This window comes from Triticum dicoccoides, chromosome 7A (assembly GCF_002162155.2).
Source record: "Triticum dicoccoides isolate Atlit2015 ecotype Zavitan chromosome 7A, WEW_v2.0, whole genome shotgun sequence".
NCBI lineage: Eukaryota > Viridiplantae > Streptophyta > Magnoliopsida > Poales > Poaceae > Triticum > Triticum dicoccoides.
Genome location: NC_041392.1, coordinates 47,420,442 through 47,435,675, shown reverse-complemented (window position 1 = coordinate 47,435,675; position 15,234 = coordinate 47,420,442). Strand labels below are relative to the sequence as shown.

Sequence of the window (15,234 nt, the reverse complement as noted above, 5' to 3'; positions counted from 1 at the left end):
TTTTTACCGGAAATGCTTCGGCAGTTTGGCAAGGAATTGAGCATGGACTCCAACTAGTGAAGAGAGGCATGATATGGCGATTGGGGAATGGTAGTAAAATTCGGATATGGAGAGATCCCTGGATCCCTAGGGGTCCATCTCTACGACCTATTTCGCCAAAAGGAAGATGTTGACTCAAAAAAGTCTCTGATTTACTTGATGTGCATGGATGATGGAACATGGAGATACTGAACGAATACTTCTGGCCAGTGGACGTTCGGACCATTTGCTCCATTAGAACGTCTCTCAGTCAGGAGGAAGATTTTATCGCATGGCATCCAGGAAAATTTGGCACCTTTTCTGTAAAAAGTGCATATCATCTTGCGATGTGTGAACATGGTCAGGAACATAATGCAGGAGCAAGCGGTACGCGTCCAGAGGGGAATCGCCCATGCTGGAACCTAATTTGGCAAGCTACTGTCCCACCCAAAATGCGTTCATTCGCATGGAGAGTCGCAGTAGATGCCTTGCCAACGAACAGCTGCAAAGCAAGGCGACATCTAAATGTACCTGTTCATTGTCCTTTATGCGGCGCAGATGAGGAGAATTCATTCCATGCACTGATTATGTGTCCGCATGCAAGGAGCTTATGGGAAGAGATGTGTGAGGAATGGCAGCTACCAGAGAAGGCCAAGTTACTTAATTAATACGGGATCAGAATGGTTGTTTGGCATCTTAGCTGAGCAGCCGGCCACGACAAGGGCGATGATCATCATGCCTCTATGGAGGATCTGGAGCTTACATAATGACCTAGTCCATGATAAAGCTGCTCCACCATTGCATGTTTCTCATTCATACTTGTGCAGTTACCTGGCATCTTATAATCAATCACAACGGCTCAGTGTTGAGGATATTATTAGAGAGTTTTTACGGTGCATCATACTACCGGAAAAACTGGGTAGTATATAATTGATCCAACGGCCAATATCAATTCCTAAATTTTTTGCGCCAGGACATTTCGGTAATTAACTATTAGAGTTTGGGAGTAGTAATCGGCCGCTCTACGTCGAACAGCCTCCCTCCGCCGCCCCTCAAGATCTTCCTCCCATGCGTGATGCGTCCCAGCGACGACTTCAGCTGCCCCGCCCCACCCGGCGGCCCTCTCCCAGTCTGCACGCACTTCGGCCGGCGCCCTGAGATCGCTTCCTCTCTTGCCTTCCTCTCTTGCCCTCGTACGTACACCGGCGCCCACTGATCCAAGATTTTACACAAAGGCATAGCACTAGCAGCAGTATAGCAGACACAAGCACATATCATGTAACAGCACCACACACGAACGGGCATCACACACAGACGACACGCAGCACGGCGGACAAGCACATCCACAGAGAGGACTACGCACGCCACGTACGCCACCCGCACGCCGAGCAGCAGGCCGGCCGCAGCATGCGCTGGCAGATAACGGAGGAAAGTGGAGGTAGCGAAGAAGAGGGTAGAGGGGGAGAGAGGCGGAGGGCGTTGCCCCAGTATATGGATACGGGGCTCGAGGTGGCGTCCGTGCAGTCGTGGGGCGGAGGGCCGGCGCGGGGCGGGCTGGACATTGGCGATGGCACAGGGCGGGCTGGCGATGGCCGGGTAGCCTCTCACGATGGCGACGGAGCAAAAGGGACCTAATGAACGCTGACGACTCCGTGAAATTCCAGCTCTGCCGCCCGCTTGATTCTGAAGGGAATCTGCCTACGGGATTGGTTAACAGTGAACTACCCAAAACGTCCCTAATTACTCAATATACTACTGAAAATCTGATGTAGTATTGCCTAATCTGAACCATACGAATCATAGAAATAAACGGCCCTAATTAAATTGATGTATCGTAAAAGGTCTCTATTATTAAAGGCAAGTCCCCAGTTGAGGAGGTATCTACCAGGCAGCCACCAGCTCAAGTGCCAAAGAAGACGTGGCCCAATCCACCCTCGGGTTGGACGGCACTGTCGGTTGACGGCTCATACATAGCAGGAAATGGCGACGCGGGTACTGGAATGGTCCTCCGAAATTCCGATGGCTCTGTAATCTTCTCCGCGTACAGACATCTATTTCATTGTAAGGATGCTCTTGAGGCGGAGATCAGTGCCATCCTGGAGGGGTTATCAATGAGCTTTCAACGCTCCGAACTTCCAATAGTAATCCAATCAGCAAATTCAGTGGCCATTGCTGCTTTGACGGACGATTCGCTTATTCGGTCAGCCTATGGACATCTGATGATGGAAATCAAGAAGCTCCTGCAGCTCCATGCGTTTGTTCCGTTTTTAATTAATCATAATCAAAATAGTGTTGCTCGTAGTCTAGCTAATGTAGGGAGAACTGGAGGTAGCACCGCTTGTTGGTTGCATCAGGTTCCAGACAGTATTAAACAGCTTGTATTAGCGGACTGTAACGCTATTTCTAAGAAATAAGAACCCATTTTATTCGCAAAAAAAAAACTAAAGCGGGCGTTTAAGGCACAAAATAGGAGTTGCTCACTCTGCGCAGGCCCTCTCAGAGCAGCTCAAAAATCGTGAATTTCAAAAAAGGTCGTACATTTGAAAAGTGTTACTCCCTCCGTAGCGAATAATTCAGGATGCGACCTAAATGCAGCTTGAGTATGGGGGTTGTGGGCCCAAAGATGTTCTGGCCTGGGCCCTCTCAGTACAGCCCAAGATATACGTATCTATCGCGGACCAAAAAATTGGGCCCACCTAGTGTACCCCATCGCGGGTGTGGGACGCGGTTTCTTACGTTTGCATTCTGTATGCAGCGCGAATTCGACCGGCTATCAAGCATGCTGTCCAATCAGTTAGGCACACCGTTGTGTCAGCCATGCACCAGTCACATGCTAATAGATTCGTTTCTCTAGCTAGGTCTTGTGCATGCTCTGTGCACTTTTCCCTCCCATGCTCCTGTTTAGTGGCAGGTCAACCTCATAATTATATCTAGCGTGGATAATTAACGTCGCTAGTTACTTTTTGTTGCAGGATAATGTCATTAGTTACTATGGGATTATTACATGTTAACTCACAGCCTCACTAAAAAATCACGCGCGTGCAATTTTTATGAAGGCTTTGTCGGACTTTATGAAGGATGTGCCTGAACTTTGCCATGAAAATCAGAAGGACTTTTGAAGAAACCAATAAAAATGAGAAGTTCTTTGAGTTTTGGCGACAAAGTCCAAAAATACGGTTAAACCGTTCTCTATCTATTTTTCAAAAATTGTGAGCTATGCCAAAGTTTTCCAAAAGTATTTCTATTTGTCATGGCAAAGTTCAGATACCAGTTTAACAAAGTTTGGTTTTATGTTTTTTAGGGATACAGTTTGGTTCTATTTAAAACTATTTAAAGAATATTTTTTAAGAACAATTTTAATAACATGATATTTTAAATTTTGTGATGTTTAAATTATTTCCAACAAGATAGGCCAGAGAAATAATCACAGGAATTAATTCCACCGCCGGAAGGATGAAGTGAATCTAGCAACAGCGCGTCACCTACTACTGGACAAAACTAGCATGGGTCCTAACGGGCCCTTCTCAACTTCTCACGCGCATTATGGGTAGATTTGGACGATGAAGATACACGCTATGAACAGAACGCGAATGTAAATGTCTTCTCCAGTGCTTGCGTGAACTGAACACGCACCTCCCGTGCCGCCGCCGATGCGCGCCGCCCAGCCTCGCCGCCGCTGCCGGAGAAAGTCGGGGATGCAGGAGAGTGGCGCGGCGGCATCGACGCCGGCAGGTTCGACCTCTTCCCGGTCATCGCGTAGGGCGTAGATTTCGCCCACCTATATATGCGCCGATGGAGAACGACGACCTCCTGATGGAGATACTCCTGCGGCTCCCTCCGCGACCTTCCTCCCTCCCCCGCGTCTCCTCTGTCTGCAAGGGCTGGCGCCGCATCGTCGCTGACCCCCAATTCCTCCGCCGCTTCTGCGCGCACCACCGGGAACGCCCCATCGTCGGCGTGTTCTTCAACTCCAGCCTCGATGAACCCTCCTTCAGGTCGACTCTGGATCCGCCGGACCTCATCCCGCCCGAGCGCTTCTCCCCGCGGCTCGACGGCATCGAAGGCGGCATCTTGTCCTTTCGCGGCTGCCGCCACGGCCGCGTCCTCTTCACCGGCACGGACCGTGGCAGCAGCAGCTGCCGCCAGGTCCTTGTGTGGGATCCCGTCACAGGCGACGCCCGCTGCACAGCCAGTCCACCACAACTGAATGGTCACCACTAGAGCGTGTACGATGTGCAAGCGGATGTGCTCTGTGTTGCCGGCGACGAGGGCCACGTGCATGGTGCCTGCCATTGGAGCCCCTTCAAGGTGGTCTTGGCGTGCGTCAGCGCCGGCGTCGCACGAGCCTGCGTCTACTCGTTGGAGATGGGAGCCTGGGCCGATACCATCTCAACCTTGGTTCCATTTGGTATGTCTCCATCTCTTGGCAGTCGAAGCATGCTGCTTGGGAATTCCCTCTACTGGTTTATGTTTGGCCCCCAGGTGGGTATCCTTGAACTTAATTTCGACAGACAGAGCCTAGCCATGATCGAGGTGCCACCACATGCCTACGCCAACCATCATGGACTCTATTTGAGTACTCTGGGTGGCGTGCTTGGTTTCATCGTCATGTCGGAATTCCACAGAGCTCAACTATGGGAGAGGATCACTGATTTTGACGGTGTTGCTGGGTGGATGCCAGGACGAACTATTGAGTTGCGCAAGCTTCTCCCTCTAAAATCAGGGGAATGGATCAAAAGAGTAAGGATTATCGAAGGGGACGATAATTTGGTACTTCTGTCAACATCTAGGGGCATCTTCATGGTTCATCTTGAGTCATTGCAGTTTGAGGAGATATTTAAAAGCAACCCTCTCAATCGGCTGTCTACTATCTATACATATCCATTCGAAAGTTTCTTTGCTGCGGCTGCAGGTAATAACATGCATTTACATGGCAATTGCAGCAAAAATATAGTTATTTCTGATGGTTTTTGTTTCACAAGTGTTGGACTACCAATTTAAATTCCATCATCTCAATTATTTCTTTGGGTGCTTGATGAAGTACTGTTGTTGTATTTGATATTATTATTCAGAAATAACACAACAAATCGATTATAGCTCACTCACTTACCTATTGCCGCTGTTTGAAACTTGTCTTATGTGAACTCAGATTTGTGTGGGTATAGTAGAGATCATTTTGGCATGCATGAGACAGAATAGTCGGAGATTGGCAAGAAACGTGAACAGCTAATCTTTTTTATTGGTACAAAATGCTGGATTGTGTAACTGAACAAGTTACATAATAACTGCATTTTAACTCAAAGGTCTCAAAACTCCAAACGGAAACTTTTTGCAACCCAAATGGGCAGCGATAACCATCTGAAGTTAGTATTATTTAGGCCATTGCTCTATCAGTTGCAGTCCACGCATACGTAGTCACCCACAACAAGTTTTACAGCATCCGCTAACCCTACTCCTAGCAACAATTGGTGGAACAAAAAAAAATCAGAACAAAAGCTCTGTTGGCCTTAGTTCAGAACTACTGATTTTTAACTATCTATTCCCTCCGTTTCGAATTACTTGTCACATGTATGGATGTATCTAGATATATTTTAGTTCTAGATACATCCATTTCTGCGACGAGTAATTTGAAACGGAAGGAGTAACTTATTGCAAACGATTGTACTGCAAAATCATGACTGAATGCTAAACTACAGGAGTGAGTGTCCCCTCGAGGGGTTCTGGTCATTGTCTCCCAGGAAGTTTACTGTCAGCCACCGGTCATCACCAGAGTTTTGAATTTCGTCCGGAATTTCAGGTTTTCGTCCGAAATTCGCCCATGCCGTCCAGGCCCGGTAAAAATACAAGCCGGCCAAAATTTCCGGCCCGTTTTGAATTTCCGGCCCAGCCCATAGTCCACGTACGCTCGCAGATGATATAAACTGCTCTACCGAAGCCTCTCAACCCTAATTTTTGCGTCCCCCGCTTCTCTGTACAGAGCGGCGGCGGCGGCGGCTGCCGCCTGCGAGCGATGTAAGAGCATTACTAGTAGAGCCCTCAAACCCTCAAACCCCTAAAATTAACTGCTTTTTTACAGGTTTGGTCGAAAAAAAGCCGTAGACTAGAACCCCTTAACCCTCAAACCCTTAAAAAAATTTAAAGGTCCAACCCTCAAACCCTCTCCCAATCCTCAAAAGTAAGGGTTGGGGAGCAAAACCTACCCCAACCCTCATTTGGCGGTTATACTCGCGCGGGAGGGGAAAATCCTCCCAACTCCCGCGCCCACGCCCGCGACCGCCGCTGCTAGTCGCCCCCGTTGCCGGCGGCCGCCCCGTCGACCTCCCGCGCGCAACGACAACGTTGTTCATGGGGAATATTCCGTTATAAGGGTTAGATTTGAGGGTTCTAATCTTTGCCCCTGTTTTTCAACCCGTAAAAGTGCACAAAAGATCATTTTTGAACCCTTAAAACGCTAGTGAGGGTTTGAGGGTTCTACTAGTAATGCTCTAAGCCAAGCCCCCTGCCTCCTCGATCCCATCCTTCTCCACTGCAGTCCACATCCTCCTCCTCCTTTTTCTACTTCCAATCCACTTCTTCCATGGCGTGCGGAGACCAGGTCAACAGCGGATGTAGGCGCCGGCAGTGCCGGGGTTGGAGCTGCAGCACTACGCGCTTGGGAAGGCCGTCCCTTTCCCCTTCGTATCTTGTGTTTAGTTTGACAATTGTTACTTGGGAAATCAGTTGATTCTGCTTCAACTTTTCACCTGTTGAATGCGATTCTGCTTGGTTCAAGCCTTTTTCAGAAAATCTCGGTCATTTTTCGTTTAAAATTCGTTCATCTTTCGTTCTAAATTTCAAATTTTGCTCTGTGCTTTTCGTCCGATTTTTTCCGAGATTTTCCGAAAAAACCGGATTTCGCCCATTTCGCCTTTGACCGGTAAAAATCACAAAACAAAATCCAAAATCTTGGTCATCACTACCAGGACCTTACCCTGTGGAAATCAATGCACTTATAGCTCAATGGAAGCCTTAGAAAAACCCTGACCTTACTGAAGTAGTAATTTTTGCTATAAACTGTGCAAGATACAACAGTTTGGGATTTTCTTTTTGGGAATTATTGATAGTTGCTTCTTGGAAAGAATAATTTAATGTAGAAAATAAACTGGCCATTAAACATTGAAAGCATGAGCTTCCTGTTGCCTTGGTTGGTATATGACGTTGGAACTTTTTGAAGATTATCTAGGACAACGATCTTTAGGTTTGGAGCTATTGTGCTTGTGCACCCTAGCGAACGCTGAAAGTTAGTCGATGCTTCTGTAAACCATTTCATTCTTCATGCAGGAGTGAGTGATCTTCGTGAGGGGCAGGGACAAGGTGAAGGTGGAGCAGGCGGCACAACGCATCAATGAGAATACTGATCTTTTCTGTTAATTTATATGCGCTTCATGGATTTCGGTTGTATCCTGGACGTTATGTAGTTCAGCTCTCTCAAGCACCAGACAGAATAGTCGGAGATTAGCAAGAATTCCCGAAAGTGTCTTGACAGGGCTAGCACACTGTCTTTTTGTTCATGTAAGTAAGTAACATATGATGAACAGAAATTGGTTGTTGAATAGTTATATTGTATACTATATCGTTATCCCAAAGCTTATGTTGAACTTTGCTACTCCCTCCGTCTGAAAAAGCTTGTCCCTCAAATAGATGCATCTAGCATCAAGTTAGTGCTAGATACATCCATTTGAAAGACAAGTTTGGGACAAGTTTTTTCGGACGGATGGAGTACAAAAGATCGATGTGGAACATACCAAAAAGTCATGTCACCAATGTTTCTTTGTTTTACTATGAGAGTCTAATGTCAGAAACAATATATTATCTAATGTTAGCCAATTTATTTCTTGGTGTTATATCACTTGTTCTAGATGGCTGGATTTGGTCCATTGGCTCTTTTCCATGGTCTTCTTCAGAATAATAAATTATTTTAAGCACTAAAAACTCACGACACATGCCTCTTTGTATTTTGGTAACTCCTACCATCTCACTGTCAAAATTGACGGGCACGGCAACGCCTGCCATAATGGTCTAGTAAACTGTGCAAGATACAACAGTTTGGGATTTATTTTTTTGGGAAGTATTAATAGTTTCTTCTTGGAAAGAATTATTCAATGTAGAAGATAAACTGGCCATTAAAGAGTGTGGTTTTCTGTAGCTCAAGCTACGTGGTACCCCTTATCTTAGCCATTCATTTTTGCATCATGATCCGTGCAGACATATTTGTCATTTTTGTTTCTCTCAAACGAAACAACGTATAAACTTCAAACTTTGCAGGACAACAAAACATTCTAATTACTATGTGGGAAAAAAACTTTCAGATTTTTTCATGCATTTTAAATGCTAAAATTTATTTTTTTAATCAAAAAAATCCTCATTTTATATATTTATGTTGGTCCAAAAAATCTGAAAGTTTTTTCACACATTGAAGTTGTAAATTTTGTTTGATCTGCAAAGTTTGAAGTCTATATGTTTTTTCATTTGAGAGAAACAAAAAAGAAAAATCTTCTTGCTGCAAGTTAGTTGAAGAGTACGGATCTCAAAGCAATGTTGAAGGGATTTAGATAAGAGGTTCCATGTAGTCTGAGCTACAGAGAAACTTTACCTTAAACATTTAAATCATGAGCTTCCTGTTGCCTTGGTTGGTATACGACATTGGAACTTTTTGAAGATTATGTAGGACAACGATATTTAGGTTTGGAGCTACTGTGCGCTCTTTATGGAATATTTGTAAATTAAATGGCTACTGTAAACAAACTTGTTTGTCACCCTCGATGCTTCTGTAAACCATTTCATTGTTCATGCAGGAGCGAGTGATCTTCTTGACGGGCGGGGACAAGGTGAAGGCGGAGCAGGCGGCACAACGCATCAATGAGAATACCGATCTTTGCTGTTAATTTATATGCGCTTTATGGATTTCGGTTGCATCCTGGACGTTATGTAGTTCAGCTCTCTCAAGCATCTGACTACAGTTTGCTATCTCGTTGAGCTGGGTTTGGTGATATCACGCTTTACGGAACTTTCTGTGTGTTTTCTCTTATCTGTAATAGCAGTGCTTCCAGAATTTGTAAGCAGGACCCCATTACTAGTTTTTCCTTTTAACATAATAATAAACCGGGTGGTGTAAAGCCTTGCGTCTGAATATACCATGGATAAACTTGGTTTTTTCCCAATTCTATCATGGCAAACACGTGGAAGAAGTGTTTCTGATGGGCTCTAGCATTTCTATTTCTTCATACATTGATCGGATGAATTCTAAGTATGTGTTATTTGTATAGGTTGCTCAAGCAAATACAACAGGAGGGACTCTTCTGCTCTTAATTGTGCAGCCGACATATTCAGGATGTTTGCTAAGTTGCCTAGGAACTGTCACTGTTTTCTTGCGGTCAGCTTCTTCCCTGGACATCGTTTCAGAATTCCATTATGCAGAGATAAGCAACATGGTGCTCCGGAAGCAAATTGTTATGTCCTTCCTACTTTGCCAGACTGATATCTGAAGTAGAACGGAGCAAGAACAGAAGTTGACCAGGTGAGAGGATCAGAATGAAAGTTCAGGGTAGTTGGGATCCCTAGTTAGTTCTTTCTTTACTTGCTGAACCAGTTGCATACAGAGGCTTATAACCCGCCTCACTCACAGCAACCTCACTGGCCCACCTGCCAGGAACGTCACACATAAATTAACTCACACTATGCGGGCCCACATGACAGGTAGTCGCTAGCCCGCACCGCACCGCTCAGGCCACCGTCTTCTCCTGTACCACTTCCTGTTGTCATGGCCGCACTGTAGCCGGTCATGACATTGCTTCCCCTTTTGAGACGCAGCAGCTTGCCCCCAAGCTGCAGCCACACTAGTGAGATACACAATGCTTGCGCAACACTGCATCACCTTCCCAGGTCGCCATCGCATGCGGCAGGTTGCTCCATTTCTCGGGTTCCCATTCTCCGCCGGGTGTCTGTCGTCGAGGATTTCTTCTGGTTCCAAATCCTGCAGAGAAGTATACCTGGTGTAAAATTTGGGACATGAGGCTAAAGTTGTCGCACACGGAGGACTGGTTGCACTGACCTCTGAGCGGTCCATCTTGTATGCTGCTGGACTAAGAATGGTAATGCGGTGCAAGAAAAACCCGAATGCAACACCTGACCACCCGATGACTGGGCATATGATTGCAGCTTCAAATACGGTTACTCCCCCACTGAAAACTCACAAGGTGAACAGCCATGTGCGTCATGCGTTACCGAGCCCGTGCCAACTGTGTCTTGAGTGCGTGTTGATGGCGCCCCCGAAGAACTTCCTAGACATCAGTATTGCTGGTGGATGCGATATCAGGGATCATTTATATTTCAGTGAGTACAAATGATGCCCCATGTTTGTAGGATCCAGTTCTGCTCTTGGCTGGCTCCTGCTCGTGCAACTGTGTTTGTTGATCCTGTTTGAGTTTGAGATTCAGTTTACAGTCGAGAGCAGAACAGAGTCTGAACTCTGAAGATACATAGTCTTTGACCACTACCGCGTTAGCATATGGAAGTTATTTTGGCAAAAACTTTGCTCCTGTTAGTTTTGCTTGCACACTGGAGTTTCCATCCATGGCCAAATTATGGGTGCGGGTAGCCATGTTGGTGTTGCCCTTCAAGAACTGGTGCCATGTGCGGAACAAGATGGAGAGGACTGACACTGAGTCACTGATACTTCAAAGAACTGTTGCCTTCAGAATATGATGGTGCAGTCTTGAAGCCCCAACAGCATGATGCGTGCGTGCTACATCTCTGCTGGCTTGCTGCTTCCTCTTCTGTCATCGGGCACAGTTTCACTCCCTCGCTGTCCGGTGATTCTTCATGGTGGTCTTTTCGACGACTCTGTCTCACGCAAGCATCTTTCATTGGTGATGTGTGCTGTTCGTTGCTGCTCACCTGATCATTGAGCCGTCAACAAATCCAAGAGTCAATGTAGTCAAAAGCAACTATTCTACGTAGAAATGGTCACTGGTCAGAAAAATCATTGAATAGCAGATTGACAGGGGACCTAGCTTATTTTTTTGCTTCTTTGGAAATTGACAGGAAGCCTAACTTATCTGTCTTCTTTCAGTTCCACTGCATATAATTCCCACATTGTTCACCGTAGCGTCCTCATTGAGCCCAAGATGACTGCGGTTGCTAATTCCAACCCTGTTCGTGGTAGCATCCTCCACAAGCTATCTCTAGTCCTCCTCATTTGCTTACTCCTCGGGTACAACTGTGAAGCCATGGGCAGGAAGGCTGAAAAGGCCGCACTTCTTAGCCTTGAGAGATACTGGGGCCTTCAGACGACTATCAACTGGAGCTCCATCATTGACAGAAGCCACTGTAAGTGGGATGGGGTCACTTGCACTCAGGAGGGCTTTGTTACAGGTATTTCACTCAGATTCTACAATCTTGCCAAGCCAATTCCCTTAGAAATCTGCTCCTTCAAGAACATTACCAACATTGACCTTTCGTCCAACAAGATTCCAGGTTCTTTCCCTACGGTGCTTTTCAGTTGCTCAAGCCTTGAGTTTCTAGACCTCTCATACAATTCTTTTGTTGGTAGTCTCCCATTAAATATTCATTTACTGTCAAAAACGATTGCCCACCTTAACCTTGAATCGAATAGTCTATCTAGCAGTATTCCTAGTTCAATCTGCCAGCTTTCATCCCTACAAGTTCTGAAACTATCTTTCAATCCCTTTGATTCACACAGAATAGATCCACAGTTTGGAAATTTGACAAACCTAGAAGAATTGTCAATGGGTAATATGAATATAGTTGGTGAAATTCCAGACACTATAACCAAGCTGACCCGACTTAGAACCTTAGATTTGTCTTGTAACACACTGAATGGGACAATACCGACTGGGATTTGGAGCATGCAGAATCTAGAGTTCCTTGATCTACACAGTAACTCTCTGTCCGGTCGCATACCAGATGATTTCTGTAAGCTCAAGAATTTGTCCCAACTTAGAACCTTAGATTTGTCTTCTAACACACTCAAGGGGACAATACCTAGTGGGATTTGGAGAATGCAGAATCTGTCCTTGATTTTATTGAACGGCAATCTTCTATCCGGTCCACTACCAGAAAACGTCACACAGTTACAATTAGCCTCCATCTTCCTCGATTTCTCTAGTAACCAACTCACGGGCAAGATTCCATCTCCTTTCGAGATGAGCAGATTTGGTTCGAGCTTTCGTGCCAATCCCGGTTTATGTTCCTCCAACCACTTTGGAAACCTTCCTCCATGCACCAAATTCCGCTTGACAATATTTGTAATCATTCTCATGGTCTTTGGTTCAGCCATTTTCATATGCACAGGGCTGATTGGTTTAACTAAGATCAAGGCATTTTCCTCAAAGGAAAAGGACGATGCCCCATCTCCACAGTGGAAGCTTACGGCCTTCCATGCGATTGATTATGACATTCAAGACATCGTTTGCAGCCTCATTGATGCAAACCTTGTGGGCAGCGGTGGCTCAGGAAAGGTATATAAGATCTGCCTTGGTGACGAAAACAGCGAGCTTATAGCTGTCAAGCAAATATGGAGTAGTAATGGCGTACAGGAACATGATGTGCTGGAAAAGCAGTTTCAAGCTGAAATTGAGATTCTTGGATCCATCCGGCACGCCAATATCGTAAAGTTGCTTGGCTACATATCAAGCTCTGAATCAAAGCTCCTCATATATGAATACATGGAAAACGGTAGCCTGTATGAATGGCTGCATCAGAAAGATGAACCAACGACTAGTACAAGTAGACAGTTGTTGAACTGGCCGACAAGGATGTCAATAGCGATCGATGCAGCAAGAGGCCTGTGTTACATGCACCATGGTTGCTCTCCTGCTATAGCACACCGTGATGTGAAGTCCAGCAACATCCTTTTGGATCCTGAGTTTAAAGCGAAGGTTGCGGATTTTGGTCTAGCTCGCGCACTGCTTAAAGCCGGCGAGCCAGAGTCTGTCTCGGCGGTGGTCGGGTCCTTTGGATACATAGCTCCAGGTAAAAATTTCAGTTATTTTGAACTCTGTATTACAACTGTGTGAACAACTACTTACACTTTTTGTTGTATAGAGTTCGGAAGCTCGAGAAAGATGAACGAGAAAGTTGATGTGTACAGCTTTGGGGTTGTTCTCTTGGAGCTGGTAACAGGGAGGTGCGCAAATGGTGGGGGCGGGTACGAGAATTTGGCGCAATGGGCATGGAGGCAATTTCATCAAGATGAGAGCATCCATTTGACAAATGTGATTGATGCAGACATACGAGATCCAGCCTACTCGCGTGAGGTACAACTGGTGTTCAAGCTAGGGCTAATTTGCACGGGCACAAACCCATCATCACGGCCGTCCATGAAGCAGGTGCTGCAGGTCCTGCAACGCTGAAAACACACGGTGATGCAGTTCCATGAAGCAGGTTCTGCAGGTCCTGCAACGCTGAAAAACACACCATGATGCAGTTCGTAATAAGCCATCTGAACCAGAAGGTCGTCAAAAGTTTCAGAGACACGCCGTGCTGTTATTCTTACTAGATATAATTTTCTTTTCCAATGAAACTGAAGCACGGCGACACACACAATGTTTTTTCTACAAGCAATAAGATTCAGCATCTGTTTTTTTATTGTGCAATGTCAGCGTGTTGTCTGGCCGTTGATCCTGTTTAATTTGAGGTTCAGTTTAAAGTCAAGGACTAAACAGAGTATCAGTATAAACATCTGACTTTGGCAACACTTTTGGTAACCTGTCAAAATTTATACCGTGTCATGGTAGCTCCAGCGAGTTTCGATCTTGTCACGCTGTCGTTCTAATCTAGGCTTGCCCTTCAAAACATAAACATCAATCTCCCTTTTGGGGGGAATTCATTCTGAACTTTGTGTTGGGTGCTGTTACTTTCTGTAGACAGAAAAAAAAAAGGTGTCTTTCTGTGTTGGATGCAGTCTTCCTTGAAACCTCAGAGATCCTACACAAGTGTTGGTAGATGCGAGATCCTGCTGACAGAATAAAAAGAGGTGCGCAGAGCAGCACTGCAGTTTTACTGTTAGCTGGTTCCTTCCTTGCAACAATGTAAGAAGATCTGAAGATGTACACCACTTTTTTTCTTTTGGTTTGTTCAGCAGAGATGAGGAGGCTAGATTTTTGTAGATTATGCCCAGAAGATATTATTTCAGGAGATATCTTCCTGCTTAACATCATAGGATATTTCACGGAGCGATTATGTCGATTCCTCGCCTTTTCGGCACAATGTGTCCATCAAAGCAACCACATTTCACATCTTATCCATTACACAATCAAGCTCACAGGTCCAATCCTTTTGCACGGTATAAATTCTTCCTTCTCAATTCCATTCTCAGTCTTGTTTTGCACACTCAGTCAGTCAGTACAGGGTTCAGTCAATCGGGCCGGCATGACGAACGCAACAGATAAATAAGCACTGCATTTCTCACACTATGCCCACCAATCATGTCTGCTCTGTTGTGTCAGGGGATGTAGTACATCGGGTTGGGGAGCTTGAAGGAGCGGGCGCTCATGGAGTAGCCCAGCAGGTCGCTCCACTGGTCGCCGGAGTTGCCCAGGATCTTGTACCCCTCCGCCTCCATCTCCTTCCTCTTCTCCGACTTGTAGGCCACCGGTCGAACTCCTCCTTCGGCGGCGACGGGAAAGGGAAAGGGGGAAAGCGACCGAGAGCGAGAGGATGGAACAGACGAGGAGGTCGGGAGGCGACCGGCGGGATTGGGTCTGGGGGGTTGTCGCTGCTGGCGCGCTCACAATCTATCTCTGGTCGGCGCCGGCGGGCGGGGGCGTGATCTCTGTAAATAAATGGAGGACGTCCCAAAAAGCTAATGATGGAAGCAACCGCGTACGTCGACAGCAACAAGGAAAGGACTGGGCTGGGGTTTCCGTTTGAGGCTTTCTTTTTGTCCACGCCCCTTCCCGGCACCAGACCACCACCTCTATGCTTCTGCGCGTGGCCTCACCAAGGTCGGTCCACAAGCCGGAGAGTCGGTTTTGTGGATAGGACCAACGCGCGGAGGTTAAACGTTCGGGCCCTCTTGTTTGGCCTCTTTTCTTCTACACAATGTGTTGTGGTGTCTCGAGGTTGCGTCCTGCCGTCCCAACTCAGCACAACCTAGTTGCAAAGTTAGATGAGGTTTATGGGTGTCCAGACCTTCATCACGTAGACGTTCGGCAC

At 46.2% G+C, this 15,234-nt stretch overlaps 1 protein-coding gene and 1 pseudogene across 1 annotated transcript; both read left to right on the top strand.

The window, feature by feature from the left end:
- Window positions 1–3,810: 3,810 nt before the first annotated feature.
- On the top strand, window positions 3,811–9,542 carry LOC119333040 (annotated as a pseudogene).
- A 1,496-nt stretch (window positions 9,543–11,038) lies between these two features.
- On the top strand, window positions 11,039–13,501 carry LOC119332780 (leucine-rich repeat receptor-like kinase protein CLV1a). The gene is made up of 2 exons (XM_037605933.1): window positions 11,039–13,050; window positions 13,123–13,501. The coding sequence occupies exons 1-2, from the start codon at window positions 11,184–11,186 to the stop codon at window positions 13,428–13,430; spliced, it is 2,175 nt and encodes a 724-aa protein (XP_037461830.1). The 5' UTR covers window positions 11,039–11,183; the 3' UTR covers window positions 13,431–13,501.
- The last annotated feature ends 1,733 nt before the right edge of the window (window positions 13,502–15,234 follow it).

What these genes read in the sequence shown, in the direction of transcription:
- LOC119332780 (XM_037605933.1), top strand. Translation starts at nt 11,184, where the DNA reads ATGACTGCGGTTGCTAATTCCAACCCTGTTCGTGGTAGCATCCTCCAC. An exon ending in CTTTGGATACATAGCTCCAG is followed by an intron (nt 13,051 to 13,122) that starts GTAAAAATTTCA and finishes TTTGTTGTATAG; the next exon opens with AGTTCGGAAGCTCGAGAAAG.